Source organism: Anomaloglossus baeobatrachus, chromosome 3, assembly GCF_048569485.1.
Source record: "Anomaloglossus baeobatrachus isolate aAnoBae1 chromosome 3, aAnoBae1.hap1, whole genome shotgun sequence".
Lineage (NCBI taxonomy): Eukaryota > Metazoa > Chordata > Amphibia > Anura > Aromobatidae > Anomaloglossus > Anomaloglossus baeobatrachus.
This window is the reverse complement of record NC_134355.1, coordinates 84,646,188-84,667,048: the sequence shown is the minus strand read 5'-3', so window position 1 is coordinate 84,667,048 and position 20,861 is coordinate 84,646,188. Positions and strand designations below refer to the sequence as shown.

General features: G+C 48.5%; 1 protein-coding gene across 1 annotated transcript in view; it reads right to left on the bottom strand.

Moving 5' to 3' along the window:
* Positions 1-859: 859 nt before the first annotated feature.
* ESF1 (ESF1 nucleolar pre-rRNA processing protein) overlaps positions 860-20,861 on the bottom strand; it is a 136,556-nt gene continuing 116,554 nt past the window's right edge. The window contains exon 14 of the mRNA XM_075339281.1: positions 860-2,974. Within this exon, the coding sequence (XP_075195396.1) occupies positions 2,666-2,974 (309 nt within the window). The 3' untranslated portion in view covers positions 860-2,665. The remainder of the gene's footprint in view (positions 2,975-20,861) is intronic.

The following is a 20,861-nucleotide window of genomic DNA, read 5'->3' as shown; positions in this document are numbered from 1 at the left end:
ATTGTTATCAGCAAGTACCCGCCCATAATCTCGTGAGCGCGCAAACCTCTCCAGCGGGTAGTGCTAGACTGTATGGGCTGCTTCCAGGGATGACGTCCCTTTTGTCACGTGATAGTATTTTGAACACGCACCTATCACGTGACAAAAGGGACGTCATCCCTGGAAGCAGCCCATACAGTCTAGCACTAGCCTGAGCACAGTGTGACCGCTGGTGAGGTTTGCGCGCTCACGAGATTATGGGCGGGTACTTGCTGATAATCACAGCCCCGCCCATAATCACTTGCCTGCGCACACGTCACCAGCGGTCACACTGCTCAGTCCCGTGAGACTGGCACTGGGCATGCGCGGGGATGGCTGGAGCAGTGGGTGGTGCATCAGCTATGGAAAGGAGCGGGGGCGGCATACAGGACCAGGAGGCAGAATAACGGACGCCAGAAAGCCCGCCCCCGTGTCACATTTACACTATCTGAATACAAAAAGGTACCCCTTTATAAACTCTTTATTTTGGTCTCACATGGGGCACAATAATAACAGGGACCTTTCTAGATTGCAGCCCAGGAGCTGCAGAGGGGGAATCTTTTAGCTTTTGGGCGAAATTTCTGCTGACAGGTTCCCTTTAACTCAGCAGCTCTGCAGATGCAGCCGCCACAAGTCACTCAGCCGAATGATATCACCGCTGCAGCCAAAACACAGGGACCAGAAAAGTCCTGGAAAGAAGGTGCCTGACAAGGGAGGGTGAGTGGATGAGTACTAGCTAGCTTTGTTATTTTGCCTGCCTGCCAGTGTTTTGGGTCCTAATGCTGAAAGTGGAAAACATCTTTAAAAAAGGTGAAAAACTCGCTAAAAGTTGGCTTTGAAATAAATACTAAACCCATTTAAGGAGGGTGGTCATCTTTAAAATATGATTCAATGTGTTTAAAGTACAAAAATTATGAAATGTACAATTATAATTAAAGTTGCTGTGAAGTGAACATATCATTGCCGGTCACGTTAGCTCCACTTCAGGTTTTGTGTCAACACAGGTGAGATCTGCAGCTAAGTATACTCATTTCATTGACATTTACGCAGAAAATACAAATCAATTTTTTTCTAGTTAGATAATCACATTCTTATCTTAGAAGTGAGACTGAGGTCTACATAGAAACATGGAAAAATTCATCTTTGATACTACATGGACCTAGGCAGAGCACAGCAGCATTAAATACATAGTAACTGGCCAATGCAAATTGACTCGGATCTACAAAATGTGTCTTAGGATTCATTTTAATAGAATTCAATAAATTACAAAACTGTGCATGTTAAACAATGATGCTCTTGCAAAGAAAAAGACTGATGGCACATCCTACCTTTCTGATGTCACATCCTACCTCTCTGATGTGAGCAGGTGCAAACTGAACATGAAACATAGTAACAAAAAGGAGACAGTCGCCGTCTATAGTGCTAAGATATGTGGAACAATGAATATGGGAATATAGACTTGCATATGAGAAACATGTAAAAATTGAGATTCTTCACACCCAAAAATGGCCAGTTTTAGGTGAGCCCAACAGCCAACGGTAAGGCGACCTCTTATTGTTGGGTCCCAGCCTATTCTAATGCCTCTATTTGGGTTAAAAAAACCCTCCAATTTATGGGCGGACAGGAACCTGCAAATGAAGAATTAAGAAGAACCATATAATCATAGAATAGTAGAGTTGGAAGGGACCTCAGGGGCCATCGGGTCCAACCCCCTGCAAGTGCAAGCTTTCCGAAATCATCCCAACTATATGTTTCTCCAGTTTCCGCATGAAGATTTCCATTGATGGAGAGCTCACCACCTCCCGTGGTCGTCTGTTCCACTCCCTGACTGACCTCACTGTCAGAAAGTTTTTCCTAATGTCTAATCTGAATCTCCTTCCTTGCACTGGAGTAGGCAGGCACCCAACAAAAAGGTAGCCTTGTCGTTAACTGTTGGGCTCATATAAAACTGGCCATTTTTGTGTGCTAAGTATCTCAATTTTTACGTTTTTCATAGCAGTAATGCATGTCTATATTCCATATTCATTGTTACACATATCTTAGCACTACAGAGTGCAACTGTCTCCTTTTTGTTAATGATGCTCTTGCAATCAGCTGATGATTGGTGGTGCCAAGAGTTATATTTACACCAATCTGATATTGATGGCCTATCCTAAAAGGCCCCTATACCCCTTGGAGAAAAGTTGTCAATTTCCGTCAACCAGTTATTGTGTATGGAAGACTCCTGCCTGTCCCCCGACATACAGGTTATGTTGGGGGGACACAAGTATTGGATAGTTGGACTTTATTTTCCCAATTCTTTTTGCGATGCTCTGATGGAGAGCACAGTAAAGATCAGCTGAGCCAAGTGTTCCTGTATATGGGAGAGTTAGGAGAGATAGCTGCCGGCTGCACAATCTTTCATATGACAGCTCTCCAGTGTTTACATCCAGCTTTAGAATAGGCCATTAATATTGTAGTCCAGAAACCCCCCCTTAAAAGATGTTCTATAGCTCCACATGAATACACACAATATCTACACTAAAGTGTAGAAGTATTTATTTCTATGCCGCTATATACACAAACGTGGTGTGTTCTCCATAGAGGTCTATGGTGGGGGGCTCCTCTGTGTCAGAGACGTTGATTGACGTATATCTCTTAGAGTCAGTTATTTTGTTTTCTGTTTTTTAGAAGCTTGATATTGCTGGGTTTTGCTCTTTATGGATTTCAGCAGTGCCGACAGAGCTGGATCTACAGTTTTTTTGGTGGACGTTCCGGTTTCGTCACCAGCCTTCAGTTTTTCCTGCTGTCTTTTTACTTTCTCTGTGTAGTTGTTCTGTTCCTGTTCTCTCCTTCGTGCCTTTTCTTCCAAAACTTTGCCCATAGCTTTGGTTTTCTTGAAGTTGGGATCGGAAGGATCCACACTGTATAAATGTGATGTGTACATCGCCTGGAATCTCGAATCTTCAACATTTATCTGTAGGTAACAAAAAAAAAAAAATACTATACATAAATATTTTTAGGATAATCTCTGCCTTACTTATTCTTGCAATACAATGTTGTATACGATCTCCAAGGCTGCGTGCCCACGATCAGCAATAGCCGTGTTTTTGAAGCAGATTTGTTGCATTAAAAAAGCTGCATTGTACAGCAGAAGCACAGTGGATGGAATTATAGAAATCTCATGCCCAGTGCACTCATGTTTCCCGCAGCATAAAGTGACGGCTCTCCGAATTGCGCAGGTCAATTTATCCTGTGCAGATGTGAGTGTTCTCCGCAGGGAGAACATAAAGTCCACAGATGCCCGAACCCTGATCGTGGGCACAGGCAGCTGCAATCTCCTATGGAGGAGACTCGCGGCCCCGCAGGAGAGGACATGCTGCGTCCTCATGTAGCGTGTCCTCATCGTGTGCTCCCACCCTGAGATCCAGCTGGGCTATTTACAAGAAAAACGAAAAACTTAAATGCTGCACTGAAAGTTGTGTAAGGGCTGATTTTGCATAAGGAGTTGACATCTTTATTCAAATAATTTGGGTTTTCATCAGTTTTTTTTTTAACTTTGTTTGGAAGTCACATAAATAGATTAAACCCATGGAATTAAAGGTCTGATGATAACTGTCGTTATCTCTGATACTGGCCTTTAGTGTTGGGGGCAGCTGTTTAATATTCACACCCGCAAGTGATGGTTAATTATCGTGATTAAAGGGAATCTGTCATCAGGTTTTTTCTCCCCCATCTGAGAGCAGCATAATGTAGAGACAGAGACCCTGATTCCAGCAATGTGTCACTTATTGAGCAGTTTGCTGTCATTTTGATAAAATCAATGTTTTCTCTGCTACAGATCTAGCAGTTATACAGAGCTCATCAATATGCTGGACTACCTGCAGCTCGCCAAGTAGTCCTCTAATGAGAATCTTCTGCTGATTATACAGTGATTTTTATCAAAACTACACTAAACAGCCCAGTAAGTGACACATCGCTGGAATCAGGGTCTCTGCCCCTACGTTATGTTGCTCTCAGATTAGAAAAAAAAAAACCTGGTGACAGATTCTCTTTAAGTCAATTTGCATGAATTGTATAATTCTCATGACATAGTCTATTATGGGCCATTAATGCTTTATTGCCCAATTTACCCCCCCAAAAAATAAAACTAATCCTCAATCCGTGGTATAACTTCACCACTGGTTCCGAAGAACAGGTCTCCACAGCTCCGTCTGGAATGTAGTGGAGGTGCGTATGCTCAACTTCATTGTCTGATAAAAACATTAAGGGAGACCGGTTGTCATCGCCGCGCTTTTCCACCACTCAGAAGATGAAAATTAAATCATCCAAGTCTTTATTGAAAAAGCTAATACAAGTCAACGCGTTTCTGGGGTCACAGCCCCCTTCTCCAGGACAAAATAGCAGGACAAAGATAGCCGATTTCTCTCATTAACATAGCCATGTAGATATACAACAGTGTGCTAAATATCTGGTAAGATTCTCTTCTCTAGAATGTGTCAACTGTGAGGGGGTCTGATTCTTTGCATCATCTGAGTTATATAGTCTATAGTTATCAATGGTGCCTTGTGCTTCGACAAGCAGAATTTAAGGGTGCTTTACACGCTGCGACATCACTAACGATATATCGTCGGGGTCACGTCGTTAGTGATGCATATCCGGCGCCGTTAGCGACATCGCAGCGTGTGACAGCTAGGAGGGACGATCAACGAGTGCAAAAACGTGAAAAATTGTTGCTCGTTGACACGTCGCTCCTTTTCAAAATATTGTTGCTGCTGCAGGTATGATGTTGTTCTTCGTTTTTGCGGCATCACACATATCTATGTATGACACCACAGGAACGACGAACATCTCCTTACCTGCGTCCACCGGCAATGAGGAAAGAAGTAGGTGGGCTGCATGTTCCGGCTGCTCATTTCCGCCCCTCCTCTGCTATTGGACGGCTGCCGTTGGACGTCGCTGTGACGCCGCACTAACCGCCCCCCTTAGAAAGGAGGTGGATCGTCGGCCAGAGCGACGTCGCAGGGAAGGTAAGTCCGTGTGACGGGTGTTAGAGATGTTGTGCGCCACGGGCAGCGATTTGCCCGTCCCGCACAACCGACGGGAGCGGGTACGCTCGCTAGCGATATCGGTACCAATATCGCAGCGTGTAAAGTACCCTTTAGGGTGAACTCATAAATTTGTCTTTTTTTGTCAAGTCGATAGACCAGTGAATACAAAGGGAGAATCAATTAACCCATCATTCTCATAAAATCGCCTAAAAAGATGTATATTTGCACTCATTTTCCATTACGAAGTTTCCCAGGAGATCCTCTTTAAGAGTTTAATTACAGCACTGAAATGAATGACCATGGATGAGAACACAGACAATCTGTGCTGGCAATACGTTTTATAGAGCACACAAGCGCCATCAATATAGTAAAGCGCCAGTACATAAGACTTGTATAAACCAAGCTCCATCATCTCACGTGTTGTAATCAATTACACACTGCCTTATGTGATGTGTCCTAGATAAAAGCAGCTGCTCTGCAGACTCACGTCTACTCACTTCCTTTAACATTTACTGTAGAAATATTTTGCATATTGGTCACTAGACCCCTGAATGTTAAGGTCTGAGGTCTCAAGAGATATTAGAATATACACTTGGACTCACTACACGCTGCAGCTTCACTGCCACATCCTAATAATGGTAGCCCAAAAAACTACCAACATGCACTGATTGTTGTATATAAGTTACTGAGCCCAAAGGATGGATGTTAAACGACTGCTTCTATGTAGTCAATCGGCAGTCATTAAAAGGAATCTGTCAGCAGGTTTTTGCTAAGTAATCTGAAGCCAGCATGCTGTAGGAGTTAAAAAAACAAAAATCAACTATGCCTCTCTTATCTTATCAAGCTGTGAGCTGTTTACTTAATCTGAAGGCTTTATCACCTAGTGATTATCATTACAGAACTACAATGTCACACCCACAGTGGTCCAACATGCCCCCTCTGATTAACACCTCACTATCAATGTACAATCTCTATTGAGAGCCTGATGTAGGCAGGGACAGCTCCCAGCTCTGCTGCTTTGCTAAATATAAAAGCTCCGATTGTGGGAGAACGGCTGCACCCAGTAATCTAAGTGATACATTGTTTGATTCAGAGTCTCTTTGCTTACATCATGCTGCTCTAAGATGAGGTAGAAAAAACCTGCTGACAGATTCCCTTTAAATAGCTTGTTTAGATAGGCACACCACACTTCTAATGCACACAGAACAAATCGGTAATATGATTGTTCTGTACACATAGAGTGCCATTGTTCTCAACAGAACATCCTCTTTACAAGCAACAAAGTGCTACTGAAAATAACGCTTTCTAAGCTAGAGGCGGTGGGGCAGCGCTTGTGTCACTTACTGCATCTAGCACAGCCCCAGACGACGTCTTTCACACATCCTCCAGGACATGATTAGGGGGCGGTGATGCAAGAAACTAGTAAGTATCTGCAGTGCTGCCCCCGGTGATGTCCTGCTCCAGGAGGGGTGATGGACAGTGTAGGGAGTGAGTGCAGCCCCAGCCTCCTGTGATGTCATGTTTCAGACTCCTGTCAAATTAAACGTCATAGGCAGTGCAGTGAAAAAATACCTTTAGGAATCAGATAGATATGGGAAGTGTAGGGAATTGCATAATAAAGATAATTACAGAGAAGTGGTAAGAGGCAAAGATAGTTAGAAAATACATTTTAGGTGTCGGACCACCCCTTTAAGAAGGGAATTTTGTTTACTTACCGTAAATTCCTTTTCTTCTAGCTCCAATTGGGAGACCCAGACAATTGGGTGTATAGGCTATGCCTCCGGAGGCCGCACAAAGTATTACACTTAAAAGTGTTAAGCCCCTCCCCTTCTGCCTATACACCCCCCGTGCTCCCACGGGCTCCTCAGTTTTGGTGCAAAAGCAAGAAGGAGGAAAAGAATTAAAAACTGGTTTAAAGTAACTTCAATCCGAAGGAATATCGGAGAACTGAAACCATTCAACATGACCAACATGTGTACACAAAAAAACAGGGGCGGGCGCTGGGTCTCCCAATTGGAGCTAGAAGAAAAGGAATTTACGGTAAGTAAACAAAATTCCCTTCTTCTTTGTCGCTCCATTGGGAGACCCAGACAATTGGGACGTCCAAAAGCAGTCCCTGGGTGGGTAAAATAATACCTTGTAAGAGAGCCGTAAAACGGCCTCTTCCTACAGGTGGGCAACCGCCGCCTGAAGGACTCGTCTACCTAGGCTGGCATCCGCCGAAGCATAGGTACGCACCTGATAGTGTTTCGTGAAAGTGTGCAGGCTCGACCAGGTAGCCGCCTGACACACCTGCTGAGCCGTAGCCTGGTGCCTCAAAGCCCAGGACGCGCCCACGGCTCTGGTAGAATGGGCCTTCAGCCCTGAGGGAACTGGAAGCCCAGCCGAACGGTAGGCTTCGAGAATTGGCTCCTTGATCCACCGAGCCAAGGTTGATTTGGAAGCCTGTGACCCTTTACGCTGGCCAGCGACAAGGACAAAGAGTGCATCCGAGCGGCGCAGGGGCGCCGTACGAGAAATGTAGAGTCTGAGTGCTCTCACCAGATCTAACAAGTGAAAATCCTTTTCACATTGGTGAACTGGATGAGGACAAAAAGAAGGTAAGGAGATATCCTGATTGAGATGAAAGGGGGATACCACCTTAGGGAGAAATTCCGGAACCGGACGCAGAACCACCTTGTCCTGGTGAAAAACCAGGAAAGGGGCTTTGCATGACAGCGCTGCTAGCTCAGACACTTTCCGAAGTGAAGTGACTGCTACTAGAAAAACCACTTTCTGCGAAAGGCGTGAGAGAGAAATATCTCTCATTGGCTCGAATGGTGGTTTCTGAAGAACCAGCAGCACCCTGTTCAGATCCCAGGGTTCTAACGGCCGCTTGTAAGGAGGAACGATGTGACAAACCCCCTGCAGGAACGTGCGTACCTGTGGAAGTCTGGCTAGGCGCTTCTGGAAAAACACAGAGAGCGCTGAGACTTGTCCCTTAAGGGAGCCGAGCGACAAACCCTTTTCCAGTCCAGATTGAAGGAAGGACAGAAAAGTGGGCAAGGCAAAAGGCCAGGGAGAAAAACCCTGAGCAGAGCACCACGACAGGAAAATTTTCCACGTCCTGTGGTAGATCTTGGCGGACGTTGGTTTCCTAGCCTGTCTCATAGTGGCAATGACGTCTTGAGATAACCCTGAAGACGCTAGGATCCAGGACTCAATGGCCACACAGTCAGGTTGAGGGCCGCAGAATTCAGATGGAAAAACGGCCCTTGAGATAGCAAGTCTGGTCGGTCTGGTAGTGCCCACGGTTGGCCGACCGTGAGATGCCACAGATCCGGGTACCACGACCGCCTCGGCCAGTCTGGAGCGACGAGGATGACGCGGCGGCAGTCGGCCCTGATCTTGCGTAACACTCTGGGCAACAGTGCCAGCGGAGGAAACACATAAGGGAGCTGAAACTGCGACCAATCCTGAACTAAGGCGTCTGCCGCCAGAGCTCTGGGATCGTGAGACCGTGCCATGAACACCGGTACCTTGTTGTTGTGCCGGGACGCCATGAGGTCGACGTCCGGCACCCCCCAGCGGCAACAGATCTCCTGAAACACGTCCGGGTGAAGGGACCATTCCTCTGCGTCCATGCCCTGGCGACTGAGATAGTCTGCTTCCCAGTTTTCCACGCCTGGAATGTGAACTGCAGAGATGGTGGAGGCCGTGGCTTCCACCCACATCAAAATCCGCCGGACTTCCTGGAAGGCTTGCCGACTGCGTGTGCCGCCTTGGTGATTGATGTATGCCACCGCTGTGGAATTGTCCGACTGAATTCTGATCTGCTTGCCTTCCAGCCACTGCTGGAACGCCTTCAGGGCAAGATACACTGCCCGTATTTCCAGCACATTGATCTGAAGCGAGGACTCTTGCTGGGTCCACGTACCCTGAGCCCTGTGGTGGAGAAAAACCGCTCCCCACCCTGACAGACTCGCGTCCGTCGTGACCACCTCCCAGGATGGGGGTAGGAAGGATTTCCCCTTCGATAATGAAGTGGGAAGAAGCCACCACCGAAGGGAAGCTTTGGTCGCCTGAGAGAGGGAGACGTTCCTGTCGAGGGACGTCGGCTTCCTGTCCCATTTGCGTAGGATGTCCCATTGAAGTGGACGCAGGTGAAACTGCGCGAACGGAACTGCCTCCATTGCTGCCACCATCTTCCCCAGGAAGTGCATGAGGCGCCTCAAGGGGTGTGACTGGCCTTGAAGGAGAGATTGTACCCCTGTCTGTAGTGACCGCTGCTTGATCAGTGGAAGCTTCACTATCGCTGAGAGGGTATGAAACTCCATGCCAAGATATGTCAGCGATTGGGCCGGTGTCAGATTTGACTTTGGAAAATTGATGATCCACCCGAAACTCTGGAGAGTCTCCAGGGTAGCGTCGAGGCTGTGTTGGCATGCCTCTAGAGAGGGTGCCTTGATCAACAGATCGTCAAAGTACGGGATCACCGAGTGACCCTGAGAGTGGAGGACCGCTACTACAGTAGCCATCACCTTGGTGAAAACCCGTGGGGCTGTTGCTAGGCCGAACGGCAGTGCCACGAACTGCAGGTGTTCGTTTTCTATGGCGAAGCGCAAGAAGCGCTGGTGCTCTGGAGCAATCGGTACGTGGAGATATGCATCCTTGATATCTATCGATGCAAGGAAATCTCCTTGGGACATTGAGGCGATGACGGAGCGGAGGGATTCCATCCGGAACCGCCTGGTCTTTACGTGTTTGTTGAGAAGTTTCAGGTCCAGGACAGGACGGAAAGACCCGTCCTTCTTTGGGACCACAAACAAGTTGGAGTAAAAACCGTGACCCTGTTGCTGAATAGGAACAGGGACCACCACTCCTTCTGCCTTCAGAGTGCCCAGCGCCTGCAGAAGAGCCTCGGCTCGCTCGGGAGGCGGGGATGACCTGAAGAATCGAGTCGGGGGACGAGAGGTGAACTCTATCTTGTAACCGTGAGACAGAATGTCTCTCACCCAACGGTCTTTTACCCGTGGCAGCCAGGTGTCGCAAAAGCGGGAGAGCCTGCCACCGACCGAAGATGCGGAGTGGGGAGGCCGAAAGTCATGAGGAAGCCGCTTTGGTAGCGGCACCTCCGGTGGCCTTTTTAGGACGTGACTTAGACCGCCATGCATCAGAGTTCCTTTGATCTTTCTGAGGCCTTGTGGACGAGGAGAATTGGGACCTGCCCGCGCCCCGAAAGGACCGAAAACTCGACTGCCCCCTCCTCTGTTGGGGTATTTTCGGTTTGGGCTGGGGTAAGGATGTATCCTTTCCCTTGGATTGTTTGATGATTTCATCCAAACGCTCGCCAAACAATCGGTTGGCAGAAATTGGCAAACTGGTTAAGCGCTTTTTGGAAACAGAATCTGCCTTCCATTCCCATAGCCACAAGGCCCTGCGGAGTACCACCGAATTGGCGGCTGCAACCGCCGTACGGCTCGCAGAGTCCAGAACAGCATTAATAGCGTAAGACGCAAATGCCGAAGTCTGTGTGGTTATGGACGCCACCTGTGGCGCGGACGTGCGTGTGGCTGCGTCGATTTGCGCTTGACCTGCTGAGATAGCTTGCAGCGCCCATACGGCTGCGAATGCTGGGGCAAAAGAAGCGCCGATAGCTTCATAGATGGATTTCAACCAGAGCTCCATCTGCCTGTCAGTGGCATCTTTGAGTGAAGCCCCGTCTTCCACTGCAAGTATGGATCTAGCTGCCAGTCTGGAGATTGGAGGATCCACTTTGGGACACTGAGCCCAACTTTTGACCACGTCAGGGGGAAAGGGATAACGTGTATCCTTAAGGCGCTTAGAAAAACGCTTATCTGGACAAGCATGGTGATTCTGGACTGCCTCTCTGAAATCAGAGTGGTCCAGAAACATACTCGGTGTACGCTTGGGAAACCTGAAACGGAATTTCTCCTGCTGTGAAGCTGACTCCTCCACCGGAGGAGCTGAGGGAGAAATATCCAACATACGATTGATGGACGCAATAAGGTCGTTCACTATGGCGTCCCCGTCCGGAGTATCAAGATTGAGAGCGGCCTCAGGATCAGAATCCTGATCAGCTGTGTCCGCATCATCAACTAGAGATTCCCCCCGCTGAGACCCTGAACAATATGAGGATGTCAAGGGAATTGTCAAGCGAGCTCGCTTAGTCGGTCTGGGGCCGGGGTCTGTGTCAGAACCCTCAGCCTGGGATCCATGAGACACCCCAGGAGGACATTGTTGGTCCAACTGAGGTGGGCCAGGGGACAAAGATTCAACAGAGTCCCTGTGCTGAGATACCGGCCTGGACTGCAAGGCTTCTAGTATCTTAGCCATAGTCTCAGAGAGTTTTGCAAACTCTGTCCCCGTCACCTGAACAGTGTCAGCAGGTGGCTCCCCCTGGGCCCCCCTTAGCAGAGGCTCTAGCTGAGTAAGTGCCACAGGGGCCGAACAGTGCACACAATGAGGGTCAGTGGAACCTGCCGGTAGGGGGGTCATACATGCGGCGCAGGCAGCATAATAAGCCTGTGTTTTGGCACCCCTGCCTTTCGTGGGCGCCATGCTATTATCTTCCCTGAGTAACACAATAGGGTATATAGCCAGAAATCAACTGTGCACCATACAGTGTAAAATATGTATACCATAAACATATAATGTTACACTACTGCACAATGGAGCTAGCACCACAGGTGCTGCTTACCACCCGCTTAAAGCGGTTGTGAGGCCACCAGAGTCCCTGCCTGAGTCTCCCAGACTTTGTCCCCCTCTGTAGCGTCCAAGGAGCTGACAGGAATGGCTGCCGGCGTCCTGAGGAGAGGTGGGAGCCGTGGGCGTGGCTCAGAAAGAGCGGGAGCTGGTACCTGCACTGTGCACAGTGAGGGGAGTGGAGTATGCAAAGCATGCTCCAGCCCTCAGTGCTGCTCGTTCTGTGCAGCGTCCCGCCCTTCCCCTGCCTGTCAGGGCTGTGGGCGGGAGGAAAGGAAACTAGGCCGCAAAAAGCCGGGGACTCTAGTAATAAACGCGGCCGCCGTAAAAGCGCGGCCGGCGCGAAAGTCCCCGGCGCACTACAAGTCCCAGCCGCGCCGCAGTGTTTCCCTGGCAGCGGCGGTTAGTGCGGCAGTCCCTATACATGAACACACTCAGCAGCGCTGAGTGTGTAATGGCACATATTAACCCGGTCAGCGCCGCGGTCCCCGGTGCACTAGCACACCCAGCAATGCTGGAGTGTTGCTGTGCGCGGTCCCCACGGGGACACAGAGTACCTCCAAGTAGCAGGGCCATGTCCCTGAACGATACCCGGCTCCTATCCAGCAGTCTCCCAGGAGTTGTGGATGAAGCACGGTCTCAGTGCCTGGAGACCGATAGGATCCCACTTCACCAGAGCCCTGAGGGGGATGGGGAAGGAAAGCAGCATGTGGGATCCAGCCTCCGTACCCGCAATGGATACCTCAACCTTAACTACACCGCCGACAAGAGTGGGGTGAGAAGAGAGCATGCTGGGGGCCCTATATGGGCCCACTTTTCTTCCATCCGATATAGTCAGCAGCTGCTGCTGACCAATCTGTGGAGCTGTGCGTGCGTGTCTGACCTCCTTCGCACAAAGCAAAAAACTGAGGAGCCCGTGGGAGCACGGGGGGTGTATAGGCAGAAGGGGAGGGGCTTAACACTTTTAAGTGTAATACTTTGTGCGGCCTCCGGAGGCATAGCCTATACACCCAATTGTCTGGGTCTCCCAATCGAGCGACAAAGAAATTTTTTTTTTAAAGTAAGTTGAAAACCTTATAAATCACTGGAATTTAGGTTGACAATAGTACTTAAAGGAGTTGTCTGGTGTAAATAATGTAGTTTTCCATTCCCCGTAAGGGAATGTTAATTGAACGTGGAGGGGGAGGGGTGGTCCCCTGTTTAGGATCCTTATGACCAGTGTGCAGAGTGGTTACATTCACTCTGCAGGACCTGTCATGTGGTTACATTCACTCTGCAGGACCTGTCATGTGGTTACCTTCACTCTGCAGGACCTGTCATGTGGTTACCTTCACTCTGCAGGACCGGTCATGTGGTTACCTTCACTCTGCAGGACCTGTCATGTGGTTACCTTCACTCTGCAGGACCTGTCATGTGGTTACATTCACTCTGGAGGACCTGTCATGTGGTTACCTTCACTCTGCAGGACCTGTCATGTGGTTACATTCACTCTGCAGGACCTGTCATGTGGTTACATTCACTCTGCAGGACCTGTCATGTGGTTACCTTCACTCTGCAGGACCTGTCATGTGGTTACATTCACTCTGCAGGACCTGTCATGTGGTTACATTCACTCTGCAGGACCTGTCATGTGGTTCCTTTCACTCTGCAGGACCGGTCATGTGGTTACATTCACACTGGAGGACCTGTCATGTGGTTACATTCACTCTGCAGGACCTGTCATGTGGTTACATTCACTCTGCAGGACCTGTCATGTGGTTCCTTTCACTCTGGAGGACCGGTCATGTGGTTACATTCACTCTGCAGGACCTGTCATGTGGTTACATTCACTCTGCAGGACCTGTCATGTGGTTACCTTCACTCTGCAGGACCTGTCATGTGGTTACATTCACTCTGCAGGACCTGTCATGTGGTTACATTCACTCTGCAGGACCTGTCATGTGGTTACATTCACTCTGCAGGACCTGTCATGTGGTTACATTCACTCTGCAGGACCTGTCATGTGGTTACATTCACTCTGCAGGACCTGTCATGTGGTTACATTCACTCTGCAGGACCTGTCATGTGGTTACATTCACTCTGGAGGACCTGTCATGTGGTTACATTCACTCTGGAGGACCTGTCATGTGGTTACATTCACTCTGCAGGACCTGTCATGTGGTTACATTCACTCTGCAGGACCTGTCATGTGGTTCCTTTCACTCTGGAGGACCGGTCATGTGGTTACATTCACTCTGCAGGACCTGTCATGTGGTTACATTCACTCTGCAGGACCTGTCATGTGGTTACATTCACTCTGCAGGACCTGTCATGTGGTTACATTCACTCTGCAGGACCTGTCATGTGGTTACATTCACTCTGCAGGACCTGTCATGTGGTTACATTCACTCTGCAGGACCTGTCATGTGGTTACCTTCACTCTGCAGGACCTGTCATGTGGTTACATTCACTCTGCAGGACCTGTCATGTGGTTACATTCACTCTGCAGGACCTGTCATGTGGTTACATTCACTCTGCAGGACCTGTCATGTGGTTACATTCACTCTGCAGGACCTGTCATGTGGTTCCTTTCACTCTGGAGGACCGGTCATGTGGTTACATTCACTCTGCAGGACCTGTCATGTGGTTCCTTTCACTCTGCAGGACCTGTCATGTGGTTACATTCACTCTGCAGGACCTGTCATGTGGTTACATTCACTCTGCAGGACCTGTCATGTGGTTACATTCACTCTGCAGGACCTGTCATGTGGTTACATTCACTCTGCAGGACCTGTCATGTGGTTACATTCACTCTGCAGGACCTGTCTTGTCCTGCAGTACACAGGTAACCTACCATTGATAGGAATAAGCACTGTGTAGTACTGCATTTTCCCTGTGGTGGCGCTGCAGGAATATTAAAAACTGGCAGATTTTCCCACAGATTCCAGCTTATTACCATGGGTTTCAGCAGGACGACGATTTATGATATGCTTATTATAAATTGATCCAGCAAACAAGTAGGGATTATCTAAAGTGGAGAACCTCCTTTAGAATTGGAGTCCCATCAGAAGAAAGATAAACTAGGTGCCATTGAAGTAGAATAAAATATAATATTTGCTGCCAAATGTGAATGGGATTTAAATGTCCTTTGCCAAAACAAACAGGCATAAAAATGGTTATTGCAAAAAGGCCCCAAGAACTTTTGGAAGCAGCAAAAACCATTGATACGATCTCAGAAGAAGAAAAAAATAGAAACGAAGGGAAAACATTATTATATTTCTGCTAAAATTAGGAAAATTATGTCTGAAAGTAGCTACAAAGAAAACACATGGTGCTTTGTGGGCAGGAGGAAAATAACCAAAACTAGACAACAATAGCTGTGTGTTTTATTTCCCCGGCTATAATAAAAGGTCTGGATGGAAGATGGATCCTCCCCAAACTCTAACTAGCTCGCTCTATGGATGCATGAGGCTTTTATTTCAGATATTGAAGTATGTCTGTATTATGCCCCGGCATCAACCACAGGCGGAGTGTATCATATCCACCATCTAACGCTCCCCCATCATGAGAACATGTACATTCCTAACACAAACGGTGACCTTTTGTTCTATGGTATAAACAAACCTGAAAATAGGAATCAGAAATAAATGAATCTAGTGACAATTAGAGTAAAAACCTGGTTTTCCAAAACATAAATATTAAAAATGAAATGTGAACGCCAACCTTTGAAGCGTCCCTAAAGTCGGATTCATGGTATCAATTTCATGGTCCTGTATACAGACCGACCTATAGTTTATCAGCCTAAACTTACAGCTTGATAGACACATAGGAGGCTGTGAGTTCAGGTCGGGAGAGCCGCCAACAGACCGGGCATTGCGGTCCATATACAGACTGATATACACTAGTGTGAACCTCACCTAAAGAAAACATTAAGGGTACAATATAAAGATAATCCTTAACACTAGAAGTCCCAGGGAGGGGTCATTTAACATTTCTACCATTGGAACCCTATGGAGCTCGAAATTCCTGGGACTTCTAGTGTTAAAAGGGAACCTGTCACCAGTTTTTCGGACTATAAGCTGCGGCCACCACCAGTGGGCTCTTCTATACAGCATTCTAACATGCTGTATATAAGAGCCCAGGCCACTGTGTAAAACGTAAAAATCACTATATAATACTCACCTAACCGTCACTGCGCTGGAGTTGGGTCATATGGGTATCTCCGTTCTCCAGTGCCGGCACATCCTCTTTCGGCCATCTTTGTCGTCCTTCTTCTGTAGCCGCGGTGCATGACGTGTCCTACTTCATACAAACTCATTGAGGTCCTGTGCAGGTGCACTTTGATCTGCCCTGAGCAGGGCAGATCAAAGTATTGTAGTGCGCCTGCGCTGGGCCGACGTGTATGACGTAGGATGCGTCATGCACACAGGCTTCAGAAGGAGGACGAAGATGGCCGAAAGAGGAGGCGCCAACACCAGACCAAGGAGACGCCCATCTGACTCAAATCCACCACAGCGCAACCGTTAGATGAGTATCATAAAGTGGGGTTTTTTTTACATTCCACACAGCAGCCTGGGCTCTTATATACACCATGTTAGAATGCTGTATATAAGAGCCCAGTGGTGGTGGCCGCACCTTATAGGCTGAAAAACTGGTGACAGGTTCCCTTTAATATAATGCTATTATTTGGAATCCTTCCCCTTAAACAACTAAACATTTTTGGAATGTCTGTGTGTTATTTTTGTTCTTTTTTGTTTTGTTTTTTTTGAGCAGCACATAACTAAGAGCTAGCTAATTCTCAGGCACAAAACTGCCAAGAATATTGACTTAGTGATTTTAAAGGGGTTCTCCACTACATTTACACTGATGGCCTATCCTTAAGATAGGTCGTCAATGACTGATAAAGTGGGTTCCAACACCCTCTGATCCCCTGTAGGGGAAGGATGTGCAGTACCAGACAGTCGCCACTATTACAGAAGACGGAGCAGATCCGGAACAGAGCATTGCCTGCTGCCCCATGACTGAGATCAGCTGATCTGCGGGGGTGCAGGGTGTCGGACCCTGGCTGATCAGACATTGATGACCTATCCTAAGGATAGGCCATCAATGTAAAAGTAGGCTATTGTAGCTACAGAAAAAAAGCAAATTTACCCTCCCGGAGTCGAGTGTCAGCACGCAGTCAGTGCCCAGTCTCAGCCGTTTGGCTGCAGAGCTGATGTCACATCACATCCAATCAATGAGCTCAGGGGCTACGCTGTAGAAGATGGAATGAGCCGCTGAACTTAATGATTGGCAGCAGCACCATCAACACTGCAGAGAAAAGGCAGAGATCAGGTAGCAATAAAGAGCTGGAGCTGGGCCTGGGGAAGGTAAGTAATACTTGTTTTGTTTGATTGTTTTTTTTTTTTCACTATAGCAGCTCATGATAGAAAGACTTCTAAAAGGACTACAACCCCTTTATACAGGTTCTCCTGGTATAATTAAGACCTCAGATCTTCCTAGTCACGTGTCACAATGGGCTGCAGACTGAATATATACAGCTCCCAAGACCTATGTGTCAACTAACAAAAGCTGTATCACAAATACCTCAGTCAGACTGAGCACAATGTGGGTTATCTTCAGACCCAAACTCAATGTTTGTTTTGCAGTTGTATGCAGTCTCCTGCACTATTATATAGCTGTCAAACTGACGGAGGAGGATCAAGCAGATGATCTCCTCATCATGCACAATATGGGATAAAATATTTCTTCACACATCCGAGCTGGCAGCTGACTAAAGTATGTGTGATAGAGCTCGTGCGTTAAAACGCATGAACTGTATATTTCAGTCTGCAGCCTGAACTGACACGTTTCTAGACAGTTTGATTTATATCAGGGACAAGGGGTTGTCAGGAAAAAGAAAGGATAGAGCTGCCCATGCATGGCCACCTCTACACAGACAAAGGCATGAGAAGTGGGACCAGATAGGGGACACGTATCTATCTTGAGAATAGATCATAAACAGCTTAGATGGCGATACCCCTTTAAGGCTGCCTTAACACTAGAAGTCCCAGAAATTTCGAGCTCCCCCCTGAAGTCCCGAAAGAGGGTCAAATGACCCTTAGTCCAAACTGAATAGAACTAACTAGAAACTAAATGGCTAAACTCAATGGAAAACAACAACCTCCTGCGGTGCGACAGTAATGGCCTTAATTACAGAACAAAAGACGATCATTATAGGAAGTTAGCTAAAGTCCTTCAGGTCATTCGACCCGTCTCTGGGTTCCAAAGGTAGAAATGTTAAATGACCCCTCTCTGGGACTTCTAGTGTTAAAGAAGGGAATTTTGTTTACTTACCGTAAATTCCTTTTCTTCTAGCTCCAATTGGGAGACCCAGACAATTGGGTGTATAGGCTATGCCTCCGGAGGCCGCACAAAGTATTACACTAAAAGTGTAAAGCCCCTCCCCTTCTGCCTATACACCCCCCGTGCTCCCACGGGCTCCTCAGTTTTGGTGCAAAAGCAAGAATGAGGAAAAAAATTATAAACTGGTTTAAAGTAAATTCAATCCGAAGGAATATCGGAGAACTGAAACCATTCAACATGAACAACATGTGTACACAAAAAAACAGGGGCGGGTGCTGGGTCTCCCAATTGGCGCTAGAAGAAAAGAAATTTACGGTAAGTAAACAAAATTCCCTTCTTCTTTGTCGCTCCATTGGGAGACCCAGACAATTGGGACGTCCAAAAGCAGTCCCTGGGTGGGTAAATAATACCTCATAATAGAGCCGTAACGGCTCCGTCCTACAGGTGGGCAACCGCCGCCTGAAGGACTCGCCTACCTAGGCTGGCATCCGCCGAAGCATAGGTATGCACCTGATAGTGTTTCGTGAAAGTGTGCAGGCTCGACCAGGTAGCCGCCTGACACACCTGCTGAGCCGTAGCCTGGTGCCTCAAAGCCCAGGACGCACCCACAGCTCTGGTAGAATGGGCCTTCAGCCCTGAGGGAACCGGAAGCCCAGTAGAACGGTAAGCTTCGAGAATTGGTTCCTTGATCCACCGAGCCAGGGTTGATTTGGAAGCCTGTGACCCTTTACACTGGCCAGCGACAAGGACAAAGAGTGCATCCGAGCGGCGCAGGGGCGCCGTACGAGAAATGTAGAGTCTGAGTGCTCTCACCAGATCTAACAAGTGCAAATCCTTTTCACATTGGTGAATTGGATGAGGGCAAAAAGAGGGTAAGGAGATATCCTGATTGAGATGAAAAGGGGATACCACCTTAGGTAGAAATTCCGGAACCGGACGCAGAACCACCTTGTCCTGGTGAAACACCAGGAAAGGGGCTTTGCATGACAATGCTGCTAGCTCAGACACTCTCCGAAGTGAAGTGACTGCTACTAGGAAAACCACTTTCTGCGAAAGGCGTGCGAGAGAAATATCCCTCACTGGCTCGAACGGTGGTTTCTGAAGAACCATCAGCACCCTGTTCAGATCCCAGGGTTCCAACGGACGTTTGTAAGGAGGGACGATGTGACAAACCCCCTGCAGGAACGTGCGTACCTGTGGAAGTCTGGCCAAGCGCTTCTGAAAAAACACAGAGAGCGCAGAGACTTGTCCCTTAAGGGAGCCAAGCGACAAACCCTTTTCCAATCCGGACTGAAGAAAGGACAGAAAAGTGGGCAAGGCAAATGGCCAGGGAGAAAAACCCTGATCAGAGCACCATAACAGGAATATTTTCCACGTCCTGTGGTAGATCTTGGCGGACGTTGGTTTCCTAGCCTGTCTCATAGTGGCAATGACCTCTTGAGATAATCCTGAAGACGCTAAGATCCAGGACTCAATGGCCACACAGTCAGGTTGAGGGCCGCAGAATTCAAATGGAAAAACGGCCCTTGAGACAGCAAGTCTGGTCGGTCTGGTAGTGCCCACGGTTGGCCGACCGTGAGATGCCACAGATCCGGGTACCACGACCTCCTCGGCCAGTCTGGAGCGACGAGGATGGCGCGGCGGCAGTCGGCCCTGATCTTGCGTAACACTCTGGGCAACAGTGCCAGCGGAGGAAACACATAAGGGAGTTGAAACTTCGACCAATCCTGAACTAAGGCGTCTGCCGCCAGAGCTCTGTGATCGTGAGAACGTGCCATGAATGCCGTGACCTTGTTGTTGTGCCGGGACGCCATTAGGTCGACGTCCGGCATCCCCCAGCGGCAACAGATCTCCTGAAACACGTCCGGGTGAAGGGACCATTCCCCTGCGTCCATGCCCTGGCGACTGAGAAAATCTGCTTCCCAGTTTTCCACGCCCGGGATGTGAACTGCGGAGATGGTGGAGGCCGTGGCTTCCACCCACATCAAAATCCGCCGGACTTCCTGGAAGGCTTGCCGACTGCGTGTTCCTCCTTGGTGGTTGATGTAAGCCACCGCTGTGGAGTTGTCCGACTGAATTCGGATCTGCTTGCCTTCCAGCCACTGCTGGAACGCTTTTAGGGCTAGATACACTGCCCTGATCTCCAGAACATTGATCTGAAGTGAGGACTCCTGCCGAGTCCACGTACCCTGAGCCCTGTGGTGGAGAAAAACTGCTCCCCACCCTGACAGACTCGCGTCAGTCGTGACCACCGCCCAGGATGGGGGTAGGAAGGATTTCCCCTTCGATAATGAAGTGGGATGAAGCCACCACCGAAGGGAAGCTTTGGTTGCCTGAGAGAGGGAGACGTTCCTGTCGAGGGACGTCGGCTTCCTGTCCCATTTGCGTAGGATGTCCCATTGAAGAGGACGCAGGTGAAACTGCGCGAAAGGGACTGCCTCCATTGCTGCCACCATCTTCCCCAGGAAGTGCATGAGGCGCCTCAAGGGGTGTGACTGACCTTGAAGGAGAGATTGCACCCCCGTCTGTAGTGAACGCTGCTTGTTCAGCGGAAGCTTCACTATCGCTGAGAGGGTATGAAACTCCATGCCAAGATATGTCAGTGATTGGGCCGGTGTCAGATTTGACTTTGGAAAATTGATGATCCACCCGAAACTCTGGAGAGTCTCCAGAGTAGCGGTGAGGCTGTGCTGGCATGCCTCTTGAGAGGGAGCCTTGACCAGCAGATCGTCTAAGTAAGGGATCACCGAGTGACCCTGAGAGTGGAGGACCGCAACTACTGCA